At 43.1% G+C, this 15103-nt stretch overlaps 1 protein-coding gene across 1 annotated transcript; it reads right to left on the bottom strand.

Annotated features, from left to right (window-relative positions):
- Positions 1-507: 507 nt before the first annotated feature.
- KLHL42 (kelch like family member 42) lies at positions 508-6999 on the bottom strand. The gene is made up of 3 exons (XM_081957992.1): positions 6155-6999; positions 4566-4759; positions 508-3019 (listed from the first exon to the last, which is right to left on the bottom strand). Exons 1-3 carry the CDS (start codon positions 6988-6990, stop codon positions 2574-2576), a joined length of 1476 nt encoding a protein of 491 aa, XP_081814118.1. The 5' UTR covers positions 6991-6999; the 3' UTR covers positions 508-2573.
- Positions 7000-15103: the final 8104 nt, after the last annotated feature.

Raw genomic sequence — 15103 nt, 5'->3', positions numbered from 1 at the left:
ATGGGAGAATGGGAGAAAAGAAGAAAATTAATGAGAAGTGGACTCTTTGAGAGCCCAAGAGAAAATAGTTAGAGGAAGAGGAAAGAGATAGATTAAAGGGAATAGTATGAAGATTGTTAATGTTATGCAGTTAATTAAGATATAAGAAATTATAGTAACATTGTTAATTGTGGATAATTAAATTAAATGCTATGTTAAAATTGAATTTGGGGATATATGTTGCTTATAGTAAAATAGACCAACAGATGAAATATATGAAATGATAATTTGGTTTGAAGGAGCAATTAGTGATATTGTTTATGCATTAAAAGGAAAATAAATATAAGATGAAAAATATGGAAAGAAAATAATGCGGCTGAAATTGAAAACAGAACTATGATGTAAAATGGATTATGTATATGAGAGGATGTTTTAAGGGGGGGGGGGCGGACAACACTTTGTTTATAAAATATGTCAAAATTTGTAGCAAAAAATAAAAACTTTTTAAATATTTTTTTGGGTGGGGGAGGTTGGCTTTTAACAAGACCTTTAATGCACATCGGTCTGAAAGAGGAATAGATTTCTCCCAAGTTTGTCTAATGACATACAGTCCTCAACTTACGATGACAATTGCAACCAGAATTTGCATTGCTAAGCAAGACGATTGCTAAGGGAGTCACTCACCCAATTTGGTGACCGTTTTTGCAACAGTGGTTAAGTCCATCACACGTTCCTTAAGCAAATCTGGCTTTCCCCCCCCCCCTCGACTTTGCTTGTTGGGAGTGCCCAAACTTTGATCATGTGACTCTCGGGAGGCTACATCAGTTGTGTGTGGACCAATCATAGGACCAGTTTTTTTTTTCAGGGCTGTTGTGACTTTGAATGGTTGTTGAGAACTGCTTGTCACAACTGTTGTGGTCTTAACCATAGCGTTTTAGATGAAGATGCTTGTCCCAAAGGTGCTTTTTTTCAAAGCTGGACTTTCTGGTTTTTCTTCGAAGAAGTTTCACTTCTCATCCAAGAAGCTTCTTCAGTTCTGACTGGATGGTGGGGGAAATGGAAGGATTCTGATTCATCCAGAGCTGAAGAAGCTTCTCTGGATGAGAAGCGAAACGCCTTTCAAAGGAAAACCAGAAAGTCCAGTTGCCTCTTGAAAAAAGCACCTTTGGGACAACCTTGACGTGGAGGATGGAGAATCTCCATAGACAGGTGTATATGCTTGTTGCACCTCCTATATGAAAATACCCCAAATGCAACATGTGGTTTTACCAGTAGTATTTTATTTCTTAAAACGATGGATAAAGAGGTAAGGGAAAGCTTATTTGCAGACCATTTTTTTTTTTTGTTCAGATAGCTTCTACCCTAAAATGCAATTTGAATTTTTTTTTTTTTAAATGGATTTAGAAAGAAGAACGGAATACAGAATAACAGGGAAGCGATCCCTTTTTGAAAAGCACCGAACTGGAAAACTTCACAGGTCCCTTCCAACCGTATGATTCGAATTCACTTTTGAGGTCCACCTCACTGCAACCATCTCCAAAGGGAAGCTTTATAGTTTTAGGTTTATAGTACACCACAGTTTAGTCACAATTTTCAGTCCAAAAAAGAGGCATTTCTTTTTTTTCGCTCAAAGAATTCGCTCTTCCCGATCACGATATTCTCACGAGAGGGTATTCCCCTTCTACTTTCAAAGTAATTATTCCAATTCAACCTCTGTTGGCTTCTGTCCATAAAGTCAAGATATGGACATAGAAAGCACCGTGGCTTTAATCCCGCCGCCAGCCAAAATTATATCCATGGTGACGCTTATTCGACCTCTCCGGCCAAAATGTTTTGGAAAAAGCCGGTGGAAGAATATTTCAAGTATGACGGAAAATGATGTCATCAATAGGAAACAGTACATTTATTCACAATATTTTCCCTGATGTTGAATACGTTTCTCTGCACCCAACGGCAGAGGCTTGCTAACTTCAACGTGAATAAAGTTCTTGTTTCGCACCCTTTGCAATGAAGCCAGGTTGGTGCACATCTGTACCAGTGGTGGGATTCAATTTTTTTTACTACCAGGGTGTGGCTTGGTGAGCATGGCAGGGGGAGGGATACTGTAAAATCTCCATTCCCTCCCCACTCCAGGGGAAGGATACTGCAAATTCCCCATTCTCTTCCCACTCCAGGGGAAGGATACTGCAAAATCCCCATTTCCTCCTGATCAGCTGGGACTCGGGAGGCAGAGAATAGATGGGGGCGGGGCCAGTCAGAGTTGTATTTACCAGTTCTCCAAACTTCCGCTACTGGTTTTCCAGAACTGGTAAGAACCTACTGAATAGCACCTCTGATCTGTACCCATTTATCCTTTGTCTCCTCCCACGTTATCAATTGCAATAGTAACATTTTGAGCATCGTATCTTAAACATTCAGTCAAATCAGTGTTTCCCAGCCTTGGATACTTTTAAGACATGTGGACTGGGCTGGGGAATTCTGGGAGTTGAAGCTTATGCATCTTAAAGTGGCAGACATTGGGAGCCACTGTGCAAAAAATAATAATAATAATAGGTGAACAGATGAAGAAAACTCTGTACTGCGACGAATGGAATTCAGATCAGATTTGGAAAATACAAGGAACAGATCAACATGTTCTGTCCAGGGGTGGGGAAATTTCTCAGCGACTCCCACCGGTCTGAAAATATATTATATTTCAGAAGAACCCGGTGCTCCAAACGTGTGGACAAAATAATGTCTCTGCTCAGGATGTAAATCCCATCGTTGTGCAAAGTGCAAGTCAAGTTAAGACCCGATTTTGATGTGTTTTCTTTGAGGTAGAGCCACTCTTTGGTAATCACGTTGTAAGACTGCACAGTTAACATATCCTCATTCTGACTGGATCTTTTGTTGGCATCCAAGTCATGGCTGCAGCCGCCCACTATGTAGATGGTCTCTTCCACTGATAGCATTTGCTGCTTGCGGATGTGCAATCCACAGGTTTCAAAGTTAGTCCATTTGTCAGAGATGGGACAATATTCCCAGATATTCAGATTCCGGTCTGCAATAGAGAAAAGAAACTTAATGCAAGATAATCTTCAACTTACAACCACAAAGGAAGCCAACATTGAGGTTCCTAAGTGTTCTGAGCTAGGCTTCCCAAGAGCATGAAACAAACTCTTTGTCCAGGCAAAAAACCCTTTTATTCATTGACTGAGAATTCTGCTCATTCCCATCCAGCAAAGTCTTTCAAGGGAGGATTTACACTCACAAACTTATCTGGCTTGGAGAGCTGCCAGGCCGATATCTGCAAAACTTGGCAAGGAGCCTCGGAGAGTCACGAACCAATTAGCAAACTAATTAGCGAAGTATGCAGTAAAGTACCCCAAGGCTCTGTTTTAGGCCCAGTACTCTTCAACATCATCATTGATTTGGATGAGGGGATAAATGGGGAACTCATCAAATTTGCAGATGACACCAAGCTGGCAGGAATAGCCAATACTCCAGAAGATAGGCTTAAGATACAGAAAGATCTTAACAAACTTGAACATTGGACGTTATCTAACAAAATGAAATTCAATGGTGAAAAAAGTAAGGTTCTATATTTAGGCAAGAAAAACAAAATGCACAGGTACAGTATATGTGGCACCTTGCTCAATAGTAGTAACCGTGAGAGGGATCTTGGAGTCCTAGTGGACAAGCACTTAAATATGAGCCAGCCATGTGCAGCAGCTGCCAAAAAAGCCAACACACTTATGGGCTGCATAAAAAGAGAGATAGAATCAAGATCTGGTGAAGTGTTCATACCACTTTATTAGTGTTGGTAAGGCCACAGTTTGAGTACTGCATTCAGTTTTGGTCACCACAATGTAAAAAAGATGTGGAGACTCTAGAAAGAGTACAGAGAAGAGCAACAAAGATGATTAGGGGACTGGAGGCTAAAACATATGAAGAACGGTTGCAGGAACTGGGTATGTCTAGTTTGAGAAAAGAAGGACTAGGGGAGACATGATAGCAGTCTTCCAATATCTCAGGGGTTACCACAAAGAAGAGGAGTCAAACTATTCTCCAAAGCACCAGAAGGCAGGACGAGAAGCAATGGATGGAAACTAATCAAGGAGAGAAGCAGCTTAGAACTGAGGAGAAATTTCCTGACAGTTGGAACAATTCATCAGTGGAACAGCTTGCCTCCAGAAGTTGTGAATGCCCCAACACTGGAAGTCTTTAAGAAGATGTTGGATAGCCGTTTGTCTGAAACGGTATAGGGTTTCCTGCCTAGGCAGGGGGTTGGACTAGAAGACCTCCAAGGTCCCTTCCAACTCTGCTGTTGTATTGTATTGTATTCCAGAAATTGTGAATGCTCCAACACTAGAAGTTTTTAAGAAGAGATTGGACAATCATTTGTCTGAAATAGGGGGTTGGATTATAAGACCTCTAAGGTCGCTTCCAACTCTGTTCTATTCTATTCTATTATTATTGTTCTGTTCTGTTCTATTCTATTCTATTCTGTCCTAATCCTAGTCCTAGAATTTGTATATAAAAATTGAGGATTATCTGTAGAGGTTTTGGCGACTGTACGGCTATCTGCAGTCCCTGCTGTGTCTTACCTCTCGGCGTGTAGCCTCCCATGACATATATCTTCTCCTTGCATTCACAGGCGGAGAACTCCACAAGGGGAGCTGGTAAAGGGGCCACAAAGGTCCAGCCGTCTTGCTCCGGGTTGTAACACTCAACACTGGAGAGGGATTGGCCCCCGACAGCATATAATTTCCCACTTACGGCCAAGAGCTTAAAATTAGCTCTAGGAAAAAAGACATTTGGAGAAATTGAAGGTTAAGGCAGAAATATTTCCCGCCCGGAAATAGCCAGATGGGAGCGAGCAATACAAATCTTTTAATTTTATTCAGCAGCCCTCTGTGCAAGTTTGATGAAAACATTCCAGGCACATTCACAAAGTATTGGGATGGACACATACATACACACACACACACACACACTTCACTTTGCACAATTCTTTTCCGCTGCTGCCTGATTTTGCAGTACTTATGCCCTTTAATTAATTCCCGTGCTTGCTGAAGTATTCATTTCTCAAATCTATTTTTCCTCCAGCTGTCCACAGAACTTCCACTCTCTTCTCCTTAGGTGGCCAAAGTGTTTGAGCTTCAGCACCTCTCCTTCCAAAGGACAGGTTTTGATCTTGAGACAATAGGATGGGAATGGAACAGAACGGAACAGAACAGAACAAAACACAATAGAATAGAAAATATGGAATGGAATGGAATAGAATAGGAATAGGAATAGGAACGGAACGGAACAGAACAGAAAATATGGAATGGAATAGAATAGGAACGGAACAGAACAGAACAGAACAGAAAATATGAAATGGAATGGAATAGAATACTATAGAGTAGACTGGAATAGAATGGAATAGAATAGAAAATATGAAATGGAATGGAATAGAATAGAATAGAATAGAATAGAATGCAATGCAATGGAATAGAATAGAAAATATGAAATGGAATGGAATAGAATACTATAGAGTAGAATGGAATGAAATGGAATGGAATAGAATAGAAAATATGAAATGGAATGGAATAGAATACTATAGAATAGAATGGAATGCAATGGAATAGAATATGGAAGGGACCTTGGAGATCTTCTAGTCCAGCCCCACTGCTCAAGCAGGAGAACCTATACCATGTGTTTCTACATAGAACCCCAGAAACACACTTGAACAGGAATTTTATTCTCTATATACTCTCCATATAACCTCATACCTGCTCATTGATATTCTACGCCAGATATTAGAGTGGATGCCCACCAAGCTCAGAATAACAGTGTTTGGAAGGGACCTTGGAGGTCTTCTAGTCCAACCCCCTGCTTAGGCAGGAAACCCTACACTGTTTCAGTCAAATGGCTATCCAACATCTTCTTAAAGACTTCCAGTGTTGGGGCATTCACAACTTCTGGAGGCAAGCTGTTCCACTGATTAATTGTTCTAACTGTCAGGAAATTTCTCCTCAGTTCTAAGTTGCTTCTCTCCTTGATTAGTTTCCACCCATTGCTTCTTGTTCTACCCTCAGGTGCCTTGGAGAATAGCTTGACTCCCTCTTCTTTGTGGCAACCCCTGAGATATTGGAACACTGCTGCCATGTCACCCCTAGTCCTTCTTTTCATCCAACCAGACCTGCCTCACCTCTTCTGGTTCATGGAGGCCAGCTGGCGCCACTCGTTCAGCCAGGGGTTGTAGCGGTGCGCGGCTGCGATCTCCTGGCTGCTGGACCGGTAGCCGCCGGCCACGAACAGGTAGTTGTCCAAGGCAGCCCAGCCGAAGCCGCGCACCTGCAGCAGGTGGGCGGGCGGCTCGGCGGGCGGCAGCGGCTCCCAGCGCCGCTTCTCCTCCTCGTAGCGCAGCAGCGGCGGCCGATCGGGGAAGCTGCCCAGGAGAAGGAGAGCCGGCCGCCCCCGGTGGCGGCGCTGGCAGAGATGGCGCGCCAGGTCGTCGGGCAGCAGGCAGGGCAGGCGGGCTTCGGGCCGGGCCAGGAGCTGGTGCAGACGGCCGGCCATGAAATCCAGGCAGACGTCGCGCAGCTCGGGCAGCCCGTAGACCTGCGCCAGGTGATGCAGCTCCAGGCAGTTGGGCAGCCGCACCCGGGAGCGCAGCAGGCGCAGCAGCGGCGTCACCTGCAGGAAAGAGGCGGCCTCCACCAGCTCGGCCAGCGCTCCTTCCTCGGGCGGCTCCTCCGGGGCCAGCCGCGCCGTCTCGATGAACTGCAGCACCCGAGCCAGGCCGGCTTCGCTCAGCCCGCCGTACAGCTGCTGCACCGCCAAGCGGCCGCCCCCCGCGGAAGACTCCGCCGCCTCCCGCATGCCCGAGCGGTAGAGAGCGCGGAAGTAATCGCTTTGCTCAATCAGGCACCGCTTGCGCACCGGAGGGAAGCGGCGATCGCCCAGGCGGACCTCCACCACCTCCTCCTGATCCGCTTCAGCCCCTTCCTCCCCGGCGGCGCCCTCGCTTTCCTTGCCGGACATCCCTCGGCGGGGCCGGGCTGAGCGAAAGCGGGAGCAGGGCGCCGGCGCGGGGCGGGGTGATCGCGGGGGCGGACCCGGGTGGGGCCTCGCCCCGCAGCTCCGTCCCGCCGGGAAAGCCCTAAAAGGCGATCGGCTGGGAGCGCCCGCGGTTAAGCTGGGGGGAGAGGGATGCGCTGCCGTTCTCTTCCCCTTGGGCTGATGCGAAGTTCTTTCGCGAGGAAAAAACAGCAGTACTAGTAGTAATAGTAATAACAGTAATAACAAAAATTAATAATAATAACAATTAATAATAATGATAACAACAATTAACAACAAAACATCAACAACAACAATAATGATGATGATGATGATTATATATAATTATATATAATGATCCACTGGAATTTGTGCAAAAATTATAATATTAAAACAACAACAAACTGTTGGGAACATAAGCCTGAAAAAGTCACCGCAAATCAGATGGTCAAGATCCTATGGGATTTTCGTATACAAACGGACAAAATACTGGCGCATAACACGCCAGACGTCACACTGGTTGAGAAAAATAAGGTTACAATCATAGACATCGCAATACCAGGTGATAGCAGGGTTGAGGAGAAGGAACATGAAAAAATCACGAAATACCAGGACCTAAAAATTGAAATTCAACGATTATGGCACAAACCAGCAGTGGTAATTCCAGTGGTAATTGGCACACTGGGTGCTATTCCAAAAGCACTGGAATTACATTTAAAACAGTTAAAACTTGACAAAATCACCATCAGTCAAATGCAAAAAGCTGCACTGCTTGGATCTGCACGTATATTACGAAAATATGTTACGACGTCCTAGGCCCCTGGGTGGGGCCCGACTAGTAATCAATGCCAAATCCGGCGAAACAACTGGCCGCTGTGATACAATTGAATAATAATAATAATAATAATAATAATAATAATAATAATAATAATAATAATAATAATAATAATAATAATAATAATAATAATAATACATTAACAGGTTGTACCTGCCAAGAAAAATAGGGGGCAGGGGGCTATTGCAAATCCATCAAACTGTAGAAGAAGAAAAACAAAGTTTGAATGATTATGTGAACCAAAGTACAGAAAAATTGCTGCAGGCTGTGAAAACAGCATAAAAACAACAGAAACAAAGGCAGAATATAAGGAAAAGCAGCTGGATGACAGATTAAATAGATGGTAAACCAAAGTTTTGCATGGACAGCACTCGAAAAACATTGAAGGAAAATGTGATGACAACTTGACATGGACATGGCTTAAGATGGGAACTATCAAGAAAGAAATGGAAGGTTTAATACTGGCTGCTCAAGAACAAGCACTGCAAACTAATGCCATGAAAGCAAAGATACAAAAATCCACTGACAACCCAAATTGCTGACTTTGCAATAACAAAGTCAAAACTGTTTCACATTTAATATGTGAATGCAGCAAAATCGCACAAACTGATTACAAAGCTAGACAAGACCGAGTTGCTAAATTAATCCACTGGTCATTATGTAAAAAATATGATTTACCCATATCGAGAAAGTCATGGGAACATAAAGTGGAAAAAGTTATCGAAAATGAGAAGGTTAAGATCTTGTGGGACTTTTGAATACAAATGGAACGTTATTTGGAGCAGAAGATGCCAGATGTCACGGTTGTAGAGGGCCGAAGTGTACAGTTTATTGATATCGCTGTTCCTGGAGATGCCAGAGTCGAAGAAAAAGAACTAGGAAAAATAATCAAATATCGTGACCTGGCCATCGAAACTACATGGCTATGGATGAGGCATGTAACAGTGATACCCATTGTCCAAGAATTTTACAAGATACATCCACAAATTGCAGCTTCCTGCAATAACACTAGCAGAACTGCAAAAAACTGCGCTGCTCGGAACATCTTATATTTTAAGAAGGTCCTTGGTTGATACCTAGGACGCTGGCAGCAAACCGTATCAACCATTAGCACTAGTCACTGGTATTTGTAATGCATTTTTGAATGTTCCATTGGCTGAGTTTCTTATTTAATGAATAAAGTATATAATAATAGATTGGGGTAGCATTGGTGCAAGATTAAACTTTCTATTAAATCGTCCTAAAGAGGATTTTTCAAGAGGCAACCGGACTTCCTTGTTTTTTGACATCCTTGGAATGGTGTGGGAGTAGGAATGGATTTCCAGAGGGAAAACAATTGTAGACTGCAGGAACCATTTGCACTACACAGGTGACCTTGAGGATACAGATAAACCTACAAGCAGCCTCAGTGACCCTCTAAAAGGATGCAAATGACCTGCAGCCTGCAAGGAATGTAAATCCTTCCATTCCCCTTCATCCAGTCAGAGCTGAAGAAGCTTCTTGGATGAGAAGTGAAACATCTTTATAGAAAAAAACAAGAAAGTCCCGTTGCCTCCTGAAAAATCTCTTTTGGATCACCCTGGATGACTGAACATCTCTACAGACTTTTAGATTTCCATAAAATCAAATCCTGGCAGAAATGTGGCTTCGGTATTTAAATGAATTTTATGGATGCTCATTCATGATGGGAAATTGAGATCTTGCTCAGATTCCCATCTTCCTATGTTTAGAATCAAAAAGACAATACAAAAATGGATCTGAGATGGGTTTCTAAATTTATGGTTGTTTATTTGCATCGACGTCCCAAATTATAGTTGTGATACCTAAAAGTCTATAGAGATTCTCAGTCATCCAGGTCAAGGTTGTCCCAAAGGTGTTTTTTAATTTCTTTGAAGACATTTTTTACTGATCTTCCCAACCTCTCCCATAAGACGGCTGCAAGGATGTACAATAATCTTAAAGGCTGATTCAAGGACATTTTTGCATTTTTACTTTACAAGAGGCAAGCTGCTAATAGCAGCTCTGGAGATTAGTGACAGACCACTGCATATGTGCCAATATGGTAACTCGAGCAAAATCAAGACCTTGAACGCTGAGATTTGAGTTCTTTGAGTGACTCTAGAAAAAGTACAGAGAAGAGCAACCAAGATGATTAGGGGACTGGAGGCTAAAACATACAAAGAACGGTTGCAGGAACTGGCCATGGGTAGTCTAGTGAAGAGAAGGACTAGGGGAGACATGATAGCAGAATTCCAATATTTGAGGGTCTGCCACAGAGAGGAGGGGGGGTCAAGCTATTTTCCAAGGCACCTGAAGGCCAGGCAAAGAATAATGGATTGAAACTGAACAAGGAGAGACTCAACGTGGAAATTAGGAAACATTTTCTGACAGTGAGAGCGATCAACCAATGGAACAGAAGTTTCCTTCAGAAGTTGTGGGAGCTTCATCACTGGAGGCTTTAAAGAAGAGACTGGACTGCCATCTGTCAGAAATTGTGTAAGGTCTCCTGCTTGGGGGGGGATTGGACTAGATGACCTACGAGGTCCCTTCCAACTCTGTTCAATTTAAAGACTCTTGTCCTTCAAAAAGCAACTTCCGAAGCTTACTTGGTCCTAGGATGGATCTTGGGACTTACAAACACGTCAGGACCAGGGCAGAGGTCTGAACAACTTCATTGCTTTAATCTACTCAGAAAAGCAAAGACCCTGGAAAAGAGAAGCAGTTGGTGAAATTATTTTGGGGACTGATATCAGTTTGTGCAATGTGACGATCTGAGCAGGAAAAAAAGTTACGACCACAGACGTTATCTAGCTTGGAAAGCTGCCATGTAAATATTTTTCCAAATGAGGTGCTGTGCAAGGAAAGACTTGGCACGGAGTCTCTGAGATTCACGGACAGATCTTCACACTCCTGAAACGACTGACCGAACAAATTGTTTCCTGCAAAAGCCCACTCCCTTTTCGCTCCTCTTTTATTTCCTATGGGAGAGGCTATTCACCATCCACCTGTGGCTTTACTCCCAAGTCGACACTGATTTCTTAGCTGTTCTTTTCTCCTGGCAGCTCTGCGCATGCGCACACTGGGAACAGGCTCCAGCTGTTCCTCTGCCTCACTGCTGTCTAGCTCCAAAGGCAGCTAAGAACTGCCAGACGGCCTCGGCTCCATCTCTGCCTCTGACGCAGAGCCCTCGTCCGAACTTTCCCCAACCACCAGGACTGGCCCATGTTCCTCCCCAACCTCCTCACTGCCCAACTCTGCTGCCAGCTCCATGGCCGCTGGTGGGCCACAACAGGTTAATTTAATCTCTTCGTTGCTGGCAAGGAGGAGACCTTCCATGCCCAAAGAATTAGACTTCGTCAATGCAAAAAATAATTTAAAAAAAGATCAACTTTAAACCCACAGATTTTCCTTCTCTCTTTCCAAGAGGATGGATAATTGGTGGTTTGCTTGGCGGCTTTAGAAAGACACAGATCTTGTTTATGTAATTGTGTCTGTAGTCTGGGATCTGCTCGTTGCCGCCTCCCTGGATTTTGGTCTTGCCGGGAGCTTCCCTGAAAATGGAAATTGGATTTCATTTCGTTATCCCCAGAGGCAAGCAATCACGGTCTACTTTTTCCCCCAATTAACCCTTCTCCTAACAGTTATGAGTCAGTCCAATTCAAGATGGAGACTCAAGGAAGTCATGAACCCAGATTTCCCAATACTGCCAAACCTCAACGTAAACCATTTTTCTTTTAAAAATAAAATACAGGCAGACAAAGGGGCTTTTCTGACAATTCACCCACCCAATAATCTTTTTTGCAACAACCTTCCTGTCGCGGTAGGAGCTCATCTTTCTACACTTTTTCGCTGCTTGAATGTCTGCCAGAAAAATTTGTTTGTTTCTTTAATCTGGTATAAACAACAGAAAGACAAGTGCCACCAAATGGAATAAGAACTCGCTAAATCTTACCGTGTTTCCCCCAAAATAAGACAGGATCTTTATTTTCTTATTTTCACACCATCTATTTCTCATCTTTGTCCTTACGTTGCTCTCGACATTTCTGTTCAAAAGATGTGCAGGTGCCCCTTCTCTAGTGTTACTAGGGGTTGGAAAACAACCCACGTTCTTTTCAAGGAAGGGTCTTCCACGGATCACAGATCTCCACCGTCACCACAGCAGAGAAAGGACTTGTGTTCTCCAATTGTGGCTCTGTTATGGAACCCAATCTCAAGCAGGTGCAATTTCTGCCTGCCTCTCTCAAGGGAAGGGGCCCTGTGACAGCCTCAATTCAGAGTTAAATTGCTTATTTTCTCTAAAGAAACGGCTTCTTTTGCAGGCCTGGTCTCCCGAGAAGGTCATAATGTTTAGTGTCTGGTGTTTGATTTGCCTAGGGTGGCCTTCTCTGCATTGGACTCTGGCATTCCCAAGGCAGGTGCCATTCTCAATCCTATATTTGACTAACTATACTCTCGATTGGGCCCGATCATCATTTCATTGTGAAGAGTGAGATTCTCCGAGCTTGACAACTTTTAAGACTTATGGACTTCAACTCCCAGAATTCCCCCAGCCAGCATGACATCGCTGGCTGAGGAGTTCTGGGAGTTGAAGTCCACAAGTCTTAAAGTTGACAAGTTTGGTGGCTGCTGGTACAGAGTCTACCTAGAGTCTTCTGGAACTTCATTTATAGGGGACTAGCCAATAACCTGGCTTTGCCTGGGTATTTATTTATAGGGGGGAAGTGTCTGAACCAAACGTAATTTCTAACATTGGATTTTCCCCCTTACCAGAGGGAGCCCCCCTTGTGGAATACTGTGAAGCTGTTACCATGGCAACTCCACTGCGCTGCACAGTAGAAGCCATTTTATGGCAGTACAGTAGAAACCATTTTAAGGCACAACAGGCTGTATCTTAACAGAACACATAGCCCAAGGAGTTTTACGGGTGTCTTACCCCCACAGTATTTGCTTCCAGAGAGTAAGTCATCTGTGCACCGTTTGATTGAAATGGCTCGAGGTGTTCCAGAGTTATGCTGGAACACACACACACATCTGTTTATATATATATAGATGAAGAACCAGAGGAATCTGGGAGTCTTAGTGAACAATCATTTACAGATGAGGTGGAAAAAGGCATACAGGCCATCCTTGACTTACGACCACACTTGAGCCCAAATTTCTATTGCTAAGTGAGACAGGCGTTAAGTGAGTTTTGTCCCATTTTATGACCTTCCCTGCCACAGTTGTCGGTGAATCACTGCAGTCGTTAACTTAGTAACACAGTTGTTAAGTGACTCTCACTTCCCCATTGACTTTACATTTGTCAGTAGGTGGCAAAAGGGGATCACATAACCCCAGGACACTGCAACTGTCATAAGTACATGCCAGTTGCCAAGCATCTGGATGTTGATCACGTGACCATGGGGATGCTAAAAGAGTGGTAGATGCAAAAATCAATCATAAGTAACTTTATAACTTAGACCGGTCGCTACACAAGTGGTTGTAAATCAAGGATTACAAAAATTAATATACTGTTTTGCTGAGAAGCGTGAAAAGTCTAAGGAATTTTTTTTGGGGGGGGGGGGAAATTCTCTTAGGACGTAGTATAAGTATACCCTGAAAGAGAAGAGTCCTCCACTCCTCTGCTCACAATAGAATCAACTTATGCCACCAGGCTTGAAGTGTTGGGCTTGGACAATCTAGAACTACCCCGCTTAAAGTCTGACCTAAGCATAGTACATAAAATTGTCTGCTACAACGTCCTACCTGTCAATGACTACTTCAGCTTCAACCTCAATAATACACGGGCAAACAAGTGATACAAATTCAAGGTAAACCACTCCAAACTCAATTGCAGAAAACACAACTTCAGCAACACAGTGGTCAACACCTGGAATGCTCTACCCGACTCTGTTGTTACAGCCTCAAACCCCCACAGCTTCAACCTTAAACTGTCTACCGTGGACCTCATCCCATTCCTAAGAGGTCCGTAAAGGGGGCGTGCATTAGTGCACCAGCTTGCCTATTGTCCCTGTCCTACTGTCCCCCATTTATTCATACCCATTTCCTGTGTCCATGTTTATACTTATACCTGTTATGTATCTCGTACATGCTTGACAAACTAAATAAATAAAATAAAACAAACAATAAACAAACAATAAATAAATGATAAACAATAAACAATAAATAATAATAACAAATAAATAAAGCTGGTTCTCTTGATTTTCATTACTTATTATTAATTCTGCAATAAACAATAACATCAGTAAATTACATTTGCATTTTCGCTTGTTTGGCAGTGAATATTTCCGCTTAGTTCCAGCTAAGGTCCTTGGCAGAAAAGGGGTTAATTACCAGGTATCCAATGTCAATAGAGAGGGACCTGCCATTTTCTCTCTCTATGCAAAGAGAGAGATTGTCATTCTCCATTCATCTCACTAGCAGGCAAGCAGTCTGTCAGCTCGCTCTAAAGTAAGGGCTTGTTCTCAATCCTTAATCAACGCCAACTTGAGCTTCCAACTTGCTTCCGGCTGTGAAAAAAAAGATACGCACACCTTTGCGAATCGTTCTTGGGTGTTTCAAAAGCCACAATGTCATTTGTCTTTTTTCCCCCAGCAAAATTTATTCTGATCCTTTTCCTCGTTGGAAAGTAAATGAGGAACATTTCTGCAAGTAAAAATCAGGTAAGAAACAAATGCAGTGCTTGCTTCTGTTGAGTTTTGCAAGACCCGTATTCTTTCTGCGTGTGTTTAAATGTCTTGGATTGTGTTGCCTTTTGCCAACCCATTTTGTAGTTAGAATTGCACCCAGTTGTAATTTCGGGATGATAATGACGTTTTATTCTTATTCTCAATGATGTGTCTGCGATGGAGCTTTGATAACAATGACCACGTACCTTTGGTTTCTGTTTTCGGCAGGTTGAGAATTACTAATCTAGAGAGAAACAGAATATGAGTCATCGTTTTATTGTTGGACAAGGTGAAATGGTTTGCAAATCTTAAAAGAGGTAAATTTGAATCATAGCAGGGAGATCCAGGAAGGTATATTTAGTGATATAAAAATGTTTGTGTGTGTTCCAGCAGAACTCTGGAACGCCTGGAGCAATTTCAACCAAACTTGGTACACAGGTGACTTATTCTCTGGAAACAAATACTGTGGGTGGTAAGACACTCCTAACACCACTCGGGGTGTGTGTTCTGTTAAGATACAGCCTGTTGTGCCTTAAAATGGCTTCTACTGTACAGCGCAGTGGTGTTGCTATGGCAAAGGCTTCCCAGTACTCCA

This window comes from Natrix helvetica (assembly GCF_964273705.1).
Source record: "Natrix helvetica genome assembly, chromosome: 6".
Classification (NCBI taxonomy): Eukaryota; Metazoa; Chordata; class Lepidosauria; order Squamata; family Natricidae; genus Natrix; species Natrix helvetica.
The sequence above is the reverse complement of the archived record's forward strand: the minus strand, read 5'-3'. Positions and strand labels throughout refer to the sequence as shown.